This window comes from Pleurodeles waltl, chromosome 7 (genome assembly GCF_031143425.1).
Source record: "Pleurodeles waltl isolate 20211129_DDA chromosome 7, aPleWal1.hap1.20221129, whole genome shotgun sequence".
In the NCBI taxonomy this organism is placed as follows: Eukaryota; Metazoa; Chordata; class Amphibia; order Caudata; family Salamandridae; genus Pleurodeles; species Pleurodeles waltl.
In genome coordinates, this window is record NC_090446.1 from 1,050,785,160 (window position 1) to 1,050,805,045 (window position 19,886).

The 19,886-nt window shown below is 41.3% G+C and overlaps 1 protein-coding gene across 1 annotated transcript in view; it reads left to right on the forward strand.

The window, feature by feature from the left end:
* The first annotated feature begins 270 nt into the window (after positions 1-270).
* SMURF2 (SMAD specific E3 ubiquitin protein ligase 2) overlaps positions 271-19,886 on the forward strand; it is a 708,378-nt gene continuing 688,762 nt past the window's right edge. Inside the window, exon 1 of the mRNA XM_069199920.1 lies at positions 271-987. Within this exon, the coding sequence (XP_069056021.1) occupies positions 786-987 (202 nt within the window). The 5' untranslated portion in view covers positions 271-785. The remainder of the gene's footprint in view (positions 988-19,886) is intronic.

Below are 19,886 nucleotides of genomic sequence, written 5' to 3' on the forward strand. Positions count from 1 at the left end.
TATTCAGGCACCTAAAACCAAAACAAAAACAATAAAAACAACATCTGCTGTACAGAAAGAACTGAGTCTAAAAATACAGCAGCGGACGTGCTGGGCGGTTGAACCGCAGACCAGGCGCTGTCTGGGTCGGGGAGACAGCGAGGAATGTGGAAGGAAAAGAGGAAGCACTGACGGGGCTCCTGGTATCTTCGTCGCATGATCTCTGCCCCGTGGCGATGCTGCCAACGCCTCCCTCTTCTTCCCAAGCCTTCCTCCCCCTCGGCCCCAGCCAGTGATGTCAGCGAGGCCTCTCAGTCGCCGCCTCAGTGAATCCAGCAGCTGTGACCGGGAGGAGGAAGGGCCCGGGGAGGCCTGACTGTGACTCCGAACAAGGGGGACAAGAAAGGGCGCGCAACGAGCCTTCCGCCCGAAACCGAGAGAAAACGGCACCGCCGCGAAGAGCTCTCCTTGAGAGAAAACATTTTTTCATCCCCGGAAAGGCCGGGGAGGAGTATAGAATGGGCTAACGCCGGGAGGAGTAAAGTGGCAGAGGAGGAAACAAACACCTCACATCACTGAAAGGCGTCAGTATAGAGTAAAACGAAATAAAAAAAAAAGTCGCATTTTTTTTAAAAAAAGAGAAACTGGCCCGGATCGGTGGGTGTAAAGCGGAGCAGCGAAGAAGATAATCTGTTTGTTTTGGAGGAGGGCCGACTGGCTCCTCCTTCCCCCGCACACACACAGGGATTGCGCGGCCTCCGTGTCTTCCCCTCGCAGAGACGCTCTCCTACCCCTATGGCGGCGCGATGCACATCCGGGCCAAGGCGGCCGCCGCTCAGCCTCCGCGGCTGACCAGACCCGGCCCAAAGCCAGTGGAGTCCGCGCCCCGGACAGCGGCGCGCCTCCTGACCGGGCCCCCTCCGCCGCGTCCCTGCATAAGCAGCCAGAGCCGGGACATGTCTAACCAGGGAATCCGGAGAAACGGGCCCGTGAAGCTGCGCCTGACAGGTAGGAAGCGATGCGGCGTGTCCTGCCCGAACTTCCGTCTCTGCGAGTGTCTGGGCAAGGAGGGCTCTTTCGTTTCCTGCCCTGCTTGCTCGTTTGTTTTCACAACCCATTACGTCCAAAATGTTTGATAGTTCGGCTTCCCTCAGCCTCACCCAGGGTTGCCTAACCACCGGCGTTTATTTCTTGTAAGAGTCCTTTAAGCTCCACACCGGCATGCACTTCCAAGTTGCTGAGTGGGAAATGCAGTCTCCAGACAGACCATTAGTACTTCTGAGCGCAATTTTTTCAGAGTTTTTAAAAGTTACAAAATGTGTTGTGAATGTTGATGATGTATTTCCACCAGAGCTCTCCGAATTATTGCTTTCGACCATTGCTTTCAAATGTAAGCTTCAGGGAGGGTGGCGGCCACAGGTTTCAAAGGTTGAGTTGTGCCATAAATAGCACTGTTTGTGCAGATTGTGACCCCTTTTCTGTCGGAAATATTTCTATGTCCAGTGAGCTCTGTCAAAGTGAATTTTAGACCTGAAATAGAATTTGCGTTTATCCTTAAGAAAAAGTATGGACTGTTGTTGCATGCATATTTTCTCTTGTAACTCTCACATAGCCTCTTTTCATCCAGTAGATTTTGGTAGGTGAAAGGTGTATTCAGATTCAAGTGTTGAAAATAAAACAGCAGATTTTGAAACGAACACACTTAACAATCTTAGTGGCCTCGTTAGGTATGAAGCGCTAGTACAATACAAGATGTGCCTTAACATTTCTTGTTTTATACAGCTAAGTACCTTTCCTAGAACGTATATCTCCCGTTGTAGTTAACTGAATTTTACAGTTCGGCCCTAGTTTTAATCCAGAACATTGAAACCGCCCTTTCATCACATTGCTTCCAAAATGTATTTTAATTCCTAAATTGTGCCATTTTAATGTAGAAAATGACCCCTCTTGGTTGACTGCCTCCTGTCCCCCAAAATAAAGTTTATTTTCTGCTTAGTTTAAAGACTTCTCATTGATTAGGTGTGACCTACTTTTGGACATCGAGGAAATGAGTCAGGTTTGCTCAAAGAAAAATGTTACTGATTGAACCCAGTGGGTAGAAATATTCAGGACTTTGCACTTATAGTCGTACAATTTTGGGGACATATGCTTCACCGCATTTGTTTTTAAATAAGTGTCTATCTGTTGAAACTGAACTTCTCAAAACAGTCATAGCTGTGTGGATATACTGTGAAGCTTGACCATCCTCTAACCGAGTTTCCAGTTGCCATTTGCTATACCTAGAACCGCTAGACATGGGATTTTCTATGAAGAACTAGATTTCTTTCTTTCTTTGAACCTTCACACCAGTTGCCGCTGTGACCCAAACTTCTCCTTAAATACATTCAAATGAATTAAAATCCTCTTTTCCATTCAAAACACATTTTACTTGGCATCCTGATTTCTTTTAAAAAATCACTTCCCACTACCGATGCATTAAATATTAAAGTCTGAGATATCCTCAACATATCTTCTAACAAACACCTGTTTCTAAACAAGGAGAAAGAGGAGAGTTGAGTTTCCTGTCTGGATTGTCTTGTAATGCTTATATCTAGTTCTCTGGAGGCCACATAGAGTAATAGCCATTCATCTACCCTGGCCACTGTTGCCGCCAGTAACAGTTTTATATATTAGCAAATTTCTGCAGCAGAGACAGGTCCCAGAAAGTGGCAGTGTGTGTTAAACAATGACTCCAGTTTGCACTAAGCAACTGTGGTAAAGAACAGTGACTCACTTAATTCACTTTAAGTACTGTAGTACGTTAGGTGCTTTATACCCAAGACAAGCTGCTTAGGGACATCCTTCAGTTTGTGATGAACAACAGAACTTATAAACAATCATCACGGGTATAGCACTCATATATTCTTATTTTATAAGTAATGTTTTTTTTTCAGGTGGTAGGAAAGGAATGTCAATAAATTCGTATGTCTTCTTCAAATGTACAATTTCAAAAAGAAAAAACGCCAGCTTAGTCAATGGAAGGACAATCTTGTTCCTTTTTATTTTGTTTCCATTAAAAATACAACCAAGCCAGCCAGTGTGTTTCCTTCTGGTAAGAACTTCATTGAGGCTGTGAAATATTTACGAGCACATTGAAAACAATAATTAACACTCAACCTCAAAATTGTAAATAATACAAAAGGTTACCTTCTAAATGTACAGCCACAAAGATCTTCATTCCCACTCATGTTTGTATCAATTATTTCAGTCCTTTGTGTTTTTATGTTTTCTTTTTATATATATATATATATATATTCAATACAAAGTTCAATCGAACATGGGGTACATATATATTTACTCATTCTCAACGTGCATAGGTGTATCTATTTTGAAAGAAGTATTGGTTGATTTGTACCAATGAAAATAACTGCTCCAGGGTTATTCTGTTATTAAAATATGTCTCCATTGTAAATTTCCTGTACATGTGTTTGGCATACTAAATGATACAGATGTACCCAATGTTCAATTGAACTTTGTATTTATTGTATTTATTATCTTCATTGATGATCAACATGTCAATAATAACTACTGATGGTAGTTTTTTTACATGCAGTTATGTTTATTCTAGAGCCACCAAGGATTTTTTTTTGTCTGAGTAGTATTTTATTTTATTGTGAACTTTCATAGATTGCAATGCTTCATACTTGTAATTATATTAACTTTTGAGAATAGATTTACACAATTACAATGGAGATTTCAATAGCAGTGAGAAACCCATACACATTTAAAAAGATGCCCTTGTTCATTTTTCATTGAAAATTCTCAATTTTTTATTCACTGTACAGATGGAATCAATTCTTAATTGAGCGAAAACTAGATTGAGGGCCAATTTATAATCTGTCATGATGCATAGTTAAAGAAATTGACTGTGTGGAAGAACAGCAAAGGTCAGAGATGTGTTGCGTCCTGTCTTCTGATTGGTTACAGTTTGGCACATCTATTTTGTCATCTTTGCTGCTTGTTTTTTTGAAGATGTCTTGCGGTAACATTTATGTAATACAGTCCGTGTCAGCAAACGTCACATGGGCCCGATTTGTTAAAGCAGAATTTCTATATAAGTGGTATCAATTGCTCTAGTTTAGATGTTGTGCTCACTGTTCTAGTCACGTGTTTTTTCAGATTGTTATTATTGCACTCCAGAAATTGAGTTGAAACTTGCTGAGTCACAGCATAGCAAGCACACACCTGATAACTTATTTCATCAAGTCTTGGGCTGAAGTTAATGTCAAGCCATTTTCCTAGGCAGAGTTTATATAGAACACAAGTCTTGCTCTTTGCATGGCAGCTAAGGGCACAATAGCTTGGTTATGTTAATAACACACATAGAATCGGTCTTTTGATTTGAAAAACCAACAGAATGCCAAACAGTTGGTGTCGGCCCAGTTATCTTTTTAACTGTTACATGTGTTTTAAATATCTAAACAGAAGATACCATGTTAACAGCAGTATTGTCTGCAGTTAGCCTAGGTTTTTTATTAAGGGACTCTGTACACGTGTTTTCAAATGGAAGTTGATTTCTGGTATAAAACTTTCTTGAACCTTTGGGGCATCCTTCATGTTTTTAAACAATGCGCACGGAACATAAAAAATATTATATATATACATATATATAATAATTACAATTCAAGTCGTTTCTAATCAATTTTAAGCTAAGTAATTCTTAATAGATTGTATGCTTTAGCTGAACGCAGCATACCAACACATTTTTTAAACAGTTGCTGAAAGCGTTTATAGTAGAGTAATAATACTATGATGTCCATTTCTAAGGGCTGAGGTCTAGTGCGGTTGTAACACTAGACAATAGTGTGTCTTAAGCATTTAGGGCCGGAGGAACAAAGCATTTGGCAATTCCAAATCCTGTAATTCAGTAGACCACAGGGTTTACAAGTGTAATTTTTAGGTTGCAAACTATGAGACAGCATAGCGGTCTGGGTTGCGAAAGAGACTTTCAGAAAGTTGACCTAGGAATGTATTCCGACCATTGATTACCATTTGCTTTGTGGTTTGTAACTCACATTTTCTGGCTTTCTATTTGCTGGCTTTTTTTGCTTTAGGCTTTCTAGGTTCACTTTGTCTGCACAACTCCACTCTGCACCACTGTACTCTGCATCACTGCACCCTACACCAGTGCTCTCCATCCTTTTCTTTAGTGAGAACTACTTCTGACCAATGAAAATAGTCCACAGCCACTAATGACTTTGATCATTGTTATAGTAGTGACTACAACAGGTACAACCACAATAGTGACCACACCTTGCAGGATTATAGTAGCAACCACCTGAGTGTATATCACAAACTAAATTATACTTAAATATATATTCTTTCCTTCGTGATGTAGTGCTTGTCAATATTCTGGATACCTGGATATATTATGGTCGAAAACCGACCAACTCAACACATAAGACAGGGTTATCAACAGGACTGTTGGGACATACGTCAGCAACTTAAAAGCTTCCACATGATTACTCAAATAAGTTACAGAAACAAGTGCCCACTGGCACAAAATAACTACTAACAGCTATACATATCCCAACCACACAAGAATTATAATTCAGAGAGAAACTTTAAATGTAAATGTGTTTTGTTTTTATTTAAACATGCCTGTAGGAAAATGCCATTGTTGGCATGGTTACCACCTACCTTTTGCATAGTGTTGATGCCAGCTTTGATTGGAAGTGTGCTGGGACCCTGCTAACCAGGCCCCAGCACCAGTGTTCTTTTCCTAAAACTGTACCCTTGGTCCCACAATTGGAACAGCCCTGGCACACAGCTAAGTACCTTGTAAAAGGTACCCCTGGTACCAAAGGCCCTGTGGCCAGGGAAGGTCCCTAAGGGCTGCATCATGTATTATGCCACCCTAAGGGACCCCTCACTCAGTACATGCACACTGCCTTGCAGCTTGTGTATGCTAGTGGGGAGAAAAGACAAAGTCGACATTGCACTCCCTCAGAGTGCCATGCCAACCAACCACTTCCTGTGGCATAGGTAAGTCACCCCTCTAGCAGGCCTTACAGCCCTAAGGCAGGGTGTACTATACCACAGGTGAGGGCATAGATGCATGAGCACTATGCCCATGCAGTGTCTAAGCTAATTCTTAGACATTGCAAGTGCAGGGTAACCATACTGAGTATATGGTCTGGGAGTTTGTCATTACGAACTCCACAGCACCATAATGGCTACACCCAATACTGGGAAGTTTGGTATCAAACTTCTCAGCACAGTAAACCCACACTGATGGCAGTGTGGGATTTATTGAAAAATGCACATAGAAGGCATCTTAGAGATTCCCCCTGTATGTTAACCCTACTGCTAGTGTAAGGCTGACCGGTCTATGCCAGCCTGCCACTTACACACGAGTTTCTGACCACATGGGGTGAGTGCCTTTGTGCACTCTGTGGTCAGAAACAAAGACTGTCTTGGGTGGAGGCGCTTCACACCTCCCCCTGCAGGAACTGTAACACCCGGTGGTGAGCCTCAAAGGCTCAGGCCTGGTGTTACAGTGCCCCAGGGCACTCCAGCCAGTGGAAATGCCCGCCCCCCGGACAAGCCCCCACTTTTTTGACAGCAAGTCCAGAGGGATAATGAGAAAAACAAGGGGGAGTCACCCCCTCAGCCAGGACCACCCCTAAGGTGTCGTGAGCTGAAGTGACCCCCTCCTTGAGAAATCCTCCATCTTGCTTTGGAGGATTAGGACCAATAGGGATAGGGATGTGTACCCCTCCCCAGAGGGAGTGGGCACAAGGAGAGTGTTGCCACTCTCGGTGACAGTAGCCATTGGCTACTGCCCCCGACCTTAAACACACCCCTAAAGTTAGTATTTATGGGCGACCCTGAACCCAGCTTTTCAGATTCCTGATGACCTCAAGAAAGAAGGTCTGCTGAGCTGAAAACCCAGCAGAGAAGAGGGGGAGACAACAACTGACTTGACCCCAGCCCTACCAGCCCGTCTCCTGCTACAAAAAGCTGCAAAAGAAGAAGCAGCAACGCGTTCTGCAGGACCAGCGATCCCTTAAAAGCCTCCAGGGGACTGCCTGCATCACTGAGGACCAAGAAACTCCCATGGACATTGGACCTGTCCAAGAAGAAGACAATGAAACCAGTCCGGAAGCGCAAGTCCAACCTACTCTGCGCCTGACGCCCCAGACCTGTGTCCAAAGAAACCAACCAGCCAGAGAGGATCCCCAGGCGATTCCGACTACGTGTCCACCTGGGCTGACCTCTCCAGACCCCCACAATGACGCCTGCAGAGGGAATCCCGAGGAACCCCCTGACCGCGACTGCCCAGGATGAAGATATCCGTTGCCTGGAGAAGCACTGCACCCGCAGCCCCCAGACCCGAGAGAAACAGACTACCGTTGCAGCACCGACTAGCAGGCGGCCCATAAGTTTGTTACTTACCTCAAAAACCGTACTTTTACATACCTCCCCCAGGAACTGTTGAATATTGCACTGTCCACTTTTAAAATAGCTTTTTGCAATTTTAAAGAAAACTGTGTATGTTGTTGATTCCATTCGAAGTTTTTAAGTATAACTATGCAAAGTACCTTTCATTTAATGTACTTGCCTGCTAAATTAATCTTGTGGATCTAGAAATACATTAACAAAAGAATATTTTTCTATATAAAAACCTATTGGTTTGGAGTTAAGTCATTGAGTGCGTGTTTTCACTTATTGCTTGTGTGTGTACAACAAACGCTTAACACTATCTTCTGATAAGCCTAACTGCTCGACCACACTACCACAAATAGGCAATAATAGATAAAGCTAATGCTCTGTGTCGAGCCTCTTGGGGAACCTCTGGACTCTGTGCACACTATATCTCATTTTTATATAGTATATACAGAGCCAGCTCCCTACAATGCCATTCTCTCAAAGTAAACGGTTTTCATTCAGATATACCCTGTTTGTTTTAAGTAAAACACTGTATGACTGATAGAGTGGGGCTTACAGAATCACAAATCTCCATCTGACTTTGTAAATAGAGAGAGGAGAGAAGTGATTATATTTCAAGTCCTGCAGGATGTCACAGTGTGCGGGCTGGAGATGTATACAGCTGCCTTCTTCAATGTGGCTGGACCCTCTGAATTACATACTGTGCTGGGTTGCCCCTCAGTGAGCTACTTTCAGGGTACTGGCGAGCTACCAGTAGCTCCCGAGCTACCCGTTGAAGACGCCTGCACTACACGAATGTCCTTTACTCTGTAACACTGTCCTATGCCCCTGCATTCTATGCCAATCCACTCTACGCTACTCTAATCTACTCTGCACCATTGCACTCCATGACACTGCACTTTCAGGAGTGTGGAATTTAATAAAATAACTACTTGTCCACAGGACAAATTGCTTCATAAATCTTCTTGTCCTGTAAAAAAAAAAGGCTACATGTCCTTTCGGTGCCATGTAGTGTGGCGACAAATAATGACAGCAATCTCATTATATAAGAGCTCTGAGTATAGCGTCTTTGATTATGCCAAGGCTAATAATATAGTAGGGCGTTAATACTTGGAATTTCCTTATTTTGTCATCTTTCCACACATCTACATTCTGGGGCTGGAGGTAATAGTACGCAGTTGTTCCAAGGTTGCAATGTGCTTTTGAGTCTGTGTAAGCCTACTAATTTGCATGTTTGAAAATGTACCCCTGACAAGAGCAGAAGCAAAGTTTCTTCCATTGTTGGGGAAAAAAAGTGGTTGGAGGGAAAGTGAGTTTGTAAACGCTCAACAGATTTTTGCATGAGTAAATATACACATGCATATTTGCTCGTGCTAAAATAAAGTTCACAAATACTTTCTAGGAGTACAATTTTCTGGTCTACTTATGTAAATTCTTGTGATATCATGAAATACGATACTCTGCAGTAATGCAAAGACATATACTATGGCTGCACTTCTGTGACTTTCTTTAAGAATTGGGCTACTACTTACGTCTGGGTTTAACCGAGACCTTTTTTGTTTTTATTAAAATTGTGTCTCTTTCTGTCTATCAGATGGTTTCACTGTGAATAATGGCAACCTGCTTATTCATAAGGAGTATGTCAGCACACAAAGTAATTTTGTTCAGTGCCAGGAACTAATTTTTTAATATGTGCTTTTTGAGACCAAACACTATTTTTGCCAATGTTTGTTACAATGGCAAGTGCTCGGCAGTCCCCACAACAATACAACTTTACAAAAGCCATGTCTAAACAAGACACGCATTGACAAAACCAAAAGACTGACTACCAACGTCAAACCTATTGGCTATTCCAGTGCTTGTTTATTTTCATTTTTTCCATATTCTTTTTGAAAGCGGTTACACTGATTTTTCCACTGTGAATATTTTTTGGGAAATACTAGCATACGTCAATATATTTTTACTAAATGATGCTTCAAAGAAATGGCACCCAAAAGTTCACCGTATAGTAGCAAAACATTTTTCCTAGTTTGTTTTTGTGAACATTTTATTGTGAAAGCAAAGAATCCTCAATCTTGCTTTCAAGCTTCTGCAAATATTTGCATTTAATCAGAGAGCATTCTGGGAGCAATATATACGTAGCCTTATATTGTTATACTTTGCAAACGTGTGTACATTTTTTTCCCCCTTTTTAAAAAAAAATGTAATTTATTTTTTTACTGTAACCACAGTTCGTTTTGCAGTCTCAGCTTGCAACATTTATTTAGAGTGCTCATCCTAATAATAAAGGTTTTGCATTACTGAACCTTAAATACAAGATCAAACTTGTAACATATGGACACACATATTACCTAAACTGCAGAGATTTTCCTTGCTGCTCCATAATGTGGTATTGTAAACTGGCAGCCAAAGGGTTTGTGATGCACGGAGTTGGGCCGACTCGTCTCAAGGACAAAGTAAACATGAAATATTGTAGTACTTGACCTGAAACATGTCCTGTGCATCAGGCTTTAGGAGTTCCACACCTTGTTTCTACACCACTTTACTCTACGCCATTACAATCTGTGCAACTGCACTCTACCATGCACCACCCCACTTCAGTCTACTTTGAAACAATCTACTGTATGCCATTGCACTGTACTCCACTCTACGCCACTCTACTCTTACCTACTGCACTCCTTGCCTACTCACTGTACAAAACTCCTCTCTGTCACTCCACTCTATGCCACTGCACTCTATGGCACTGTACTCAACTCTGCACCACTCTGTGCCACTGTGCACTGTGGCACTCAACTCGACTCTGCACCCCTGCCAAATGCATCACTCAGCTTTACGCCACTCCACTCTGCACCACTGTAGGCCATTCTATTCTCGGCCACTCAACTGCATTCTCTGCAACTCTGTTCTTCGCCACTCTACTCTGCGCCACTCAACTCTGCACTACTTTACCCTATGCCACTACACTCTACGCCCCTATACTCAGTAACACTTTACTCTAATGCACTCGAAACCTGGCTACTCTACTCTATGCCACTCCAGTACACAACACTCCCTGCCATTCTACAACACTACTCCACTCTTTGCCACTCCACTCTATGGCAGTAACGTTAAGCCATGCTGAACAGCAGCCACGTTGGTGCACAACATGGCTAAAAAACATCAGCAAAGCCAATAGCTATTGCATAGGTGAGATCTATTTGGTTTGCCAATGCTTATTAAATGTACTAATAGGTTACCAAATTGCAAAATGTGTTTAGAAATGCATTCCCTATCACAGTATGGAAGGGGTGTTTTTAGGGCATCACTACCGAATTAAGATTTGCAATGTTATGTATCTGTGATTTGCAGCCGCATTTTAGGTTGCAAACTATTGGTAGGTTACGACTTCGCAATGGATGTGGTAACCCATTCGCAACCTGCCTCATAAATATTGATGAGGTTGATAATTGCGACCGATTCTGAAAATTGGTTTTGTGAACTAATCTTATAGTGGATTGGTTTGCATAATTAGAATTGATTTGCAAAAAGTCAACATGCAATTTGCGACCACATTTTGCTAAACGATTCTTTGCACACCTGGGCCTTCAATCACTAAGTAAAGCTTAAGATTGTTGTTTTTATGTGTAAGTTGCAGTTCAATGCCTATATAACTACTGACTCAGTGTTCGCAACCAAAACGATTAGCACATGACCTTTTTAGTGGACCTCTCTCTGTGATCCCCCAAAATAAGCTCTTTGCAGCTGCTTACAACTGTTGATTTACAATCTATTAAGAAAAACAATCACTTCGGGTGAGTATGATATGGGCAGCTGTTGAATAAACGTTTTAATTATATTTATAAGCAAGTTATGTTGACAACCGTAGTTTCCAATCCAATTCCAAAGAGGTGAAATGACAACTAAGGCTATAAATTAAAGCTAAATGTGTTGCTCATGTGTTTATAAACAGTGAGGGAAACTTAAATAAATGAGCTGGTAGAACTGGATTCAATTAGCAAGTTTTTCAAGGACCAAACATTACAAGCTTGCACTGGAAACATTGTTTTGACTGACTGGAGAAACGACAGAGCACTGCTTGATCTATGTCCAGGAAATGGTCTGGAGCTTATGCCCATCTTCAGCAGCCAAATCAAATATTTATCCAAGGATTCGTTTTGCAGCAAAGGATTGATTAGTTTTTAAGACCTTCATAAAGTTCTCAGAAATGGTTGGCATACCTTTTCAAGCGTCAAGCACTTCACTTAGGCCTGGGTTTGGTGAACTCTAATGACATACTCAATACTATTTAAGGTCTCCTCCTCCTCCTTTACTTTTTGGTCTTTGAAAGCATTGACTCCACTCTAACATACATAAAATGTTGAAACACACCCACTTTACAGAGTTGTCTTGAATTGTAGTAAAGATTAGGTGAACTATAAGTGCTTTTCTTCCTCCTGTATATATAATGAGTATTTGGATACCACATTAGTTGTTTTGCATAAGGCTTGTAGCGAGAGCATGGCTATAGCTATTACTGCCCATAATTTAAAAGATACCATTAAAGTGCTGCATTGCCTTTAATAGACCCATTATCACCACAGGGATACTGCTCTGTATTTTGGATGAGTTTTTTTTTTTTGTGTAATACGAGTGGTGATTTGGGTACAGATAGAGACAGTTAATACTCCGTATAGTGTTTGTTAAATTATTTGTGCCACTCCCAGAATAATGCAGTGATTTGTACAAAAGGAGCTGAAGAAATGTTGAAGTGTATTTTTACTTCATAATGCTAATCTGCAGTATTGTTCTTCTTTCATAAAAGATTGATCAGTCAAGGTGAAAATGTAAAATGATTATTTACCCTGGCTTTGTGAGCAGTGCAGAGGCCTTTCCCACGGGGTCGCAAAGCTGTGAAAGTATGGTAGTATTTGGAATCTTTGAGGTCTGCTAATTAATAAAAACTGGCCCCTGGTACAGTCCATTTCATAGTCAAGAGAATGCATTAAGAGTGTTGGGGCCTTGAAGGTACTAAGGGCAACCTAGACAAGGGGCTTAATCGAAACTTTGTTTGGTATGTATGTATACGGTAGATCTATATTGCAAACCCAGCCAAACAGCAGCGTAGCACTGTACAGGCTCAAAGACAAGCATAAAGTCAACAAGCTATAGGAGAGGTAGCTCGGTTGTGGATGGTTAAGACGTTGTGATGTAGTGTTCTTTAAAGAGGTGAGTCTTTAATTCTTCTAGATTGGAGCATGTTGGGGCGGTCCTAATGGAGACAGGTATGTTGTTTGAGATCTTGGGTGCATAGAAAGAAAATTTGCTGGTTTTTTTTTTTTTTTTTTTTTTGTTTCTTTGTTTTTGTTTTTTTGTACATGTCTTAGCCTGATGGCTTCTTGGCTGTGGGTGTGCCGAGAACAACCAGAGGTGGTGAGCTGGTCCGAAAGACAGACTGGGGCTTCCAGTCGTGTTGGCTTTGTAAATGAGTCAGCTGGATTTGAAGACCTTGCTGGTCGGAAAGGGGAGCCAATTAAATTCATAAGGATAGGGGTGATCTAATCACATTTTTTCAGGCCCCTGATGAAACGTGCTGCATTGCTTAGTATACCCTTAATGAGTGCCAGTGTAGACTCTGGTAGCAGGATGTTACCACAGTGCAGATACAAGGGTACAAGGCTTGAACTGCAGTTCTGAAGTCCCTTTCTAGAATAAATGGTTTCACATTCTTTAAATGAGAAAGTTGGTCCCAGGCTGTCCTTGTTTTTTGGCAGGTGAGATTACATTGAAGGTGAACCCAAGTGACTAGACCTTTCAGTGAAAGTTGGTGTTCGAGACAGTTAAGAGTTTTCCTTGAGCCAAATTTGTACTGTTGTTTTTTTTTGTTTTTTTATTTTATTTTTGCACTTGTCAAATAAGAAGTTCTGTATTGGTTAGGTTGAGCTTCAGGAACGTGCATGACATCAAACTCTGGATGATGGGCAGGTACTGTTTGAGACGTTAAATGTCTAAAGCAGGTGAGACTTTTGAACAGAGTTGTGTTTCTCCAGCATACTAGTGAATCTTTATGGTGTTATCTGTGAGTAGATCACCAAACAGTTCCATGTAAAGTTTGAAGATGACATGAGTATGTATGGAACCCTGGAGGACCCTGCAGTGATTGCAATCTATTGTGAATTGGACGTGCCCAGGTGAGCAAACTGGTGTCAGTTGGAAAGGGAGGTAGAAAACCAATGAAGAATATTGCTGTTGAATTTCATTTGAGACTTGAGGATGCATATGTGTGTGGGAGGGTCGAATGTTCAAGGCAATTAAGAGGTCCAGCAGTATCAGGAGGTAAGGGTCATCTTCATCTGTGGTTAAGAGGGCATTGTCTACAATTTGTAAGTTAGTAGTCTTCATGCTGCAGTGTGATCTGAAACCAGAAGGCAATTGTTCTGACTTTCTTCACATGGAGGTTTTGGGATAGGCTGAAGCCTATGAAAGCTTCCAGATTTCTATCTTTTGTAGGTGTCACTGGTGGGATGACAAGTGTCAGCCCAGAGGTTTGTAGGCTGGTACATCTTCCATTCTCAGCGTCCATTAGACAGTGGCTCATTGTCAGTGGTGTAGTCCTGTGACGTTTTGGGTGTTCAGGTTTTCCTGCTTTAGGAGGGTTTCAGTGTGAACAGTGTGGTTGAACAAGATCAGGTTGGAGGAAATCCAAGTTGATGTGGCACCTCTACTAAGGTGGAGCTCCGTTTTATAGTCTGGAAGTAGGATGTAGAGTTGCAGAAAGAGCACATCAGTTTTTGTAGGAATGGGTTGCCCAAGAATGTCCTATACCTGGCTAAGTGTGTTGGATCTACATTATCCTTTATCAGTAGTCCTATCTAGATCTTGAAGCCTAAGGGTTAATTGCCTGATGCTACGTTTACATCCGCGTTCACATTCAGCGTTAATAAAGTACAAAATATTAATAACACTTTACTTTAAACCTTGTTTCCAGCCAACTCGGAGAAACAAGCATAGAAACATCACGTTCCTGATAATCCACTTAATGCACCAATTAACACTGCACACTAAACACAGTTGCTCTGGCGCTTAAGGGAAAGAAGTGGCAAGTGGAGAGGCAACAGTAGAGCAAGACAAATCACAGTATGAAAGCATACCTGTCCCCAGCTTTTCACCACACCCATTATGTGGACCTAGAACCACTCCATACCTCAAGTCTGTTCATCTCTCTCTCTCTTCTCAAGGACCCTGTATGCGTGTCTCCTGCTTTGTTCAGATGTTGGCGTACCAGGTTTGAAAAAGTCCCCCTTCTCCTTGCGCCTCACCTACTTAGTACACTGAGGAGAAATGTGGCACTTCATCCATTACCTATCCCATAAAAAAGACATCCAGAAATGGAGGTGGTCAAATTAGGTGGCTTCACCAGGGTCCCGTAAGTACAGAAGGTGTTCTGCCAATAGGCTTAAGTGCTCTTTAAGTGACCGAAATTCTGTTAATTGCCTTACCAAGAAACTTCTTGGTATCTTAAGTGTTGGAGTTGTCGTTGGAGTTAGTGTCTGTGTCTTCTTGGTGGCCAATTTCTAATTCTTGAATACTTGGCGTAATGTTTTGTTACGTTGTTTTTTGTAGTTCTTTCATTGACACTGAAGTTCTGTAGGTTGTTTTCATCTTAAGTAGCTCTTGACTTAACTTGGGGGGTGGTTGGGTTAATTGTCTGGTGCTGCTAGGAATGAATTTGTCAAGGAATGATTCAATTCTACTATTTGGTTGGGAGTCAAGATTGCTGAGAGCTGATAGGATATTTGTTTGTCTAGCTGTAGGTGGCTTTGTTAATTACATTTTTGTTCTGTTGATGGCCTTGTTACTGTAGTAGATGGTCTTTTCAGGATGTTGCTAATAAAGGAGATGAAATGGTGTATGTGTCAGATGCTGGGGAGTTTATCTGTTCGTTACGAACAAGAACAGCTTAGAGTTCAGGATTCTTTTTCATCAAACACGTGTTAATATGTGAGCCTCTTGGTGGGAAGGGAGTTGGGTAAACACTGAGGTGGAAATGGGTGCATAGTTGCAGGAGAGATAGACCAGAATGGGGGCAAGTTAGAGTTGTTAGTGTTGGAATACCTGTCTTCCTGCCCCAAGAAGTTGATAAGGCCGTTGAATAGTTAGCAAGGGTCAGAGAGGCTGATGATTGTAATTTGTTGCTGCTGGAGACGGTGGATTGATATCCTTTCTTTTGCATCTCTCTCCGTAAAGCCAAATGGGCCATAAATACTTTTGAGTATTTGATATTTCTGTGCAAAAATAATGCATTAGGTAGTATGATGGGTCTTTACAGTCCGATCTTTCAGTTGGACTCACTTGCAGACTTCCATTGTGGCTAGAGTGGATTATATCATCTTTTGGAAAGTACACACGAGGCACAGCTGTGAGAACATTTTGCTGACTTGTGGATTCGAGAAGTTCGTGTTCGCGGCACCATGAACTTTTTCTTTTGTATGAAGATCATACACGCTGACCACAAAATACATTTTCAAGTCTGTATTGCTTGTGAATTTTTTTGTCCATATCGTGTTTGTATGTGCTTTATTTGAGATCTTCTGGTGCAAATGAGGACTTTCTGGTGGTATAGTAAACCGCAAGCTCAAAGTAACAGTGATTTGCAAATGTCACAAGTTAATTTTTGAACTATAAAATGTTACTTTAATGCATTTTCACAATCCCATCATTTTTTGCTTGAATCTTTTTAAATAGAGAAATAGAAATACAAATCATATTAATCAACTGCAGTTTGGTAGATAGAATCCCAACGCCCGTGGTATAACATTCGTTTCGCTCATGTTAATGGACAATAAATCTTGCATCTGTTGACGGTTAAGATGTACAAGTAGGGCTGAGGTGGTGATACATTAGGACTATAAAACATCACATGTCACCGAACTGCGGGGTTTTGTTAGCATCGGAGGCATAATATATCACTACATATACTCGGCAGGCGACTGTCTCGTACTGCACATCAAAGAAGTTAAGATTCAGCATAAATCTCATGTACAACAACGCAACAATAACCTTGTCCGGAATCCAGTCCCCAGCCACCCTACTCACCTCCCCATGAGAGGGAGGCAGGGGAGTAGTCTAAACACGCTGCCCGGATTACATTGATCCTCTGCATTCATCCATCTCAACTCTCCGCCACCAGCGCAGTTTCCACATTCGCAGCACCTGCATCAGTCCCTTGCTCTTGGTCCTGAAGCTCTAGCAACATCTCTTCCCAGCTAGAGGCCAGGGCAATTTTACGTAATCCTAAACTATGTCCCCTCCGCAGTGCCACTCCCTCTGCCCATACCATAAACAATCTCTTCCCTGCTTCTATTGAAGGGAGCCCTGCAGACTTTATCTCCTGGTGATGAGTTGCTTAGCCGTCAGAAGTCCAAAATCCAGGAATCTCGTGGAATCCTTGTGCTTTTTAGCTCTAGGGAAAAGGCCTAAGATACATGATGTGGACATGTCGTGCAGATCAACAGTTGTGCTGACACCGCACGCTAATAAGAGCATAATGAGGTACAGGACCCTAACAAGTCTGACGCCACCAGTGCGCATCGAGGGCGCAGGCTGCATCCTCCATCCCATCCCCTCATGGTGTATAGTTTGTAACTCACAGTAACAATGATATACCTGCTCATTGCGTCCGTTATCAAAAGGTAGGGCTTTATTTCTCTTTTAAATATGTGGTATGTACTCAATGAAAAAACATCCTTTAGAACAGTGTTAAAGGTAAAACTGCACTAAAGGTAAAAATTTACCAAAAAAACAAGATTAGCAACTTCTGTGAAGGTAATATTTGAAGCCAAACTCCCTAGTGTTTCCACATATAAAAGGTTCTATGATATCAGTGATGACCTAATTAATAATGCCATTGATTATCAACAAGTACAGTAATATGAAGTATCCTTTTTGAGATCTTGCTGGGATATTGTATGATGGATGTGACACAGTAGAAAAGCCCTTAGAAGAGGCTCATTGTGACTGCGAGTTTCATTACCATGTGCTATACCTTGTTTAATGGAGGCGCAGTAACTACTGAGTAATGCTGAATATGGTTTGTGGGGGACATTTGATGTTTTAATTGTGCTGTTGGAATTGGAGCAGGCTGAAATATTTAGTGCAGATGCTGGAGTGTGACAAGTCACATTTAGTTGAAAATACATTTGAGACTTGGACAAAAGTTGTTGAATATTTTTGGAACAAAAAAGATATGATCATCTTCAGTGTTTTAGGCCTGCTGTAGTAGAGTTTCTGATTCCGTGATATCCCAATACATTCATGAATAAGTTTGGTTTATTTTTTGCTATAACGCACAGTGCTTTAAATATTGCTGCTTCTGTCATTTGTATGTTTGAGGTTTCATGTGTGAATTTCTAAGGAAAAGCTTGTTTTCCTATGTTTGAATTTTGCTAGAAGCATTGGATACCGTTATGTCTTAATTATTTTTGGAATTCAGTTCAACAACTAACTTTCAGTCTCGTCATCAGCCATGCAATTCACATGGTCAGGCACAGTTTGCATTATGCTACCAACGGGAAAACTGTTTAATCGGCGTCCACCATTTTTATCTTGGTCTCTCTTCATTACTTCTCTCCCCACCAAGTCCCATGTGATTAGGGCAGTGCTCTAAATGGTAAAATAGATTCAATATTACTTCTTGAGGAACTTATACCAGCCCCAAATTACAGTTGTAGAAGAAATAAGCTTAAATGAAATGCAACACGCAGTTTTTGCCCCGTACCTGCATGCTACCCAGAACTCTGTTCACATCCATCCAGAATGGCTAACAAAGACTACCTTGACAGACCTTGGAGCCCTCAACTATCTCTTAGGATCCAGTTTAAGGCTAAAACACCCTCAATTAGAAACAACCAGATCCAAAACTCTCCTACAGAGTTCTCTTACCAGTGCCCACCACAGCATACAACAGTTGCATTCCTGAATATTCCTGAATTCTTGAATACTCATTCTAATTTAAGCCACACACAACAATATCTTGACAATGACCCAAATGATTTTTGCAAATTTCCTCCCTTTATTTAGACCTCAATCTTAGAACCAAATAGAACCACTAGTAAACAGTGTCTCATCACCATTTGGTATTTGACTTTGTTTACTCCCATTTTATGAACCTAGCTATTTGATTCTCACAAGACAGCCTACCTATCTCAAAAGGTGATACTACCTTGGTATTTGATCTTTAGAGTGACCTACAACAATCACCAGCACATGCTCACTATTATTCACCTCTATTTCCACAATTTGAACTTCTCATATTTGTTGTACCTCATAGAGTTGACTTCACAGTGTATGTTCACTGTTCAAGTGAGGAAGACCCTTTACCACAAATAAGACTTCTTCAGTCAGTGGTATGAACTTGAACTAGTAGATACACTAGTATGTGGTTATTGCTGCCTTGAAAAAGCCTGAGCCCTGCGTGCCACGAAGGTGCAAAATGTGTTGGCTGTACACCACAAGACCATGTTTGGAACAACAGAAAGAGAATAAAGAAGTTTTACTCTGTCCTCTACTTTATTCGTGTTTTTCTAAAAACTACATCTTCAAGCCTGAATAATATTATAGGAATGAATATGAATTATTAATGTTGGCAATTCCAAACCTATGTTAAAAAAAAAAAAAAAAGTGCATGCAGGATGGTGGTCACTTGTATGTTATTTCAGTTACTGTCTACGATAAGTTAATCACACTCATTCTTACAATCCCTTTGTAACACAACTGCCCTTCTTTGGAAAAAAGGTTCCTCTCCAAGGCTTTGCTTTAATAATTACTGCCATAAATCCTTGAATTGTCACACAAGTGTGCTTTAGCATGGTCTTGTTCCTATTTTCCATATTGCTCACACAATCACAATCATATCAGTTTGCATTGTTGTTAGAGTGATAATTGCACTGTGGTACCCAAAACACAGGGAATCCTGGAGCTCGTACTACAACAGCAGGGTGTGCCTCTTGGTCAATGTAGGTGTTATCAATTAGTTACATACATGGCATCCTTGCTCTGAATAGTACAGAGGAGACCCCCGGGCGACTCTATCTTGAACTGGCTTGCTTAGGGTATCTTCTATGTGATCAGCTTCAGGAACTGTGGCAGTTTCAATGACTACTGTCCACTAGTTTTCAACCTTTTTCTCTGTCACTGCTCAACTCCTTTCCCTGCATCTCTCAGCAATCTGTTCATGTCCCATCATTAATCTCTATTCGGTTGACATTGCTCATGCTCCAGCCTGATGCTATTCTCAGCTTTAATACCAACTACATGGATGCAGCCTCCCATTACATAATCCAAGCAACTACACTAAATACTTTCACTGCTTGAGACACTTTTTCAAAATTAGTGACAAAATAACAAGAAACCAGAAACATTCAACTGACAGCAATAACTGAGCACATGGATAATTTTACCTTCAATAATGTGAGTTATATGCGCTTTGGGCTTTAATCTTG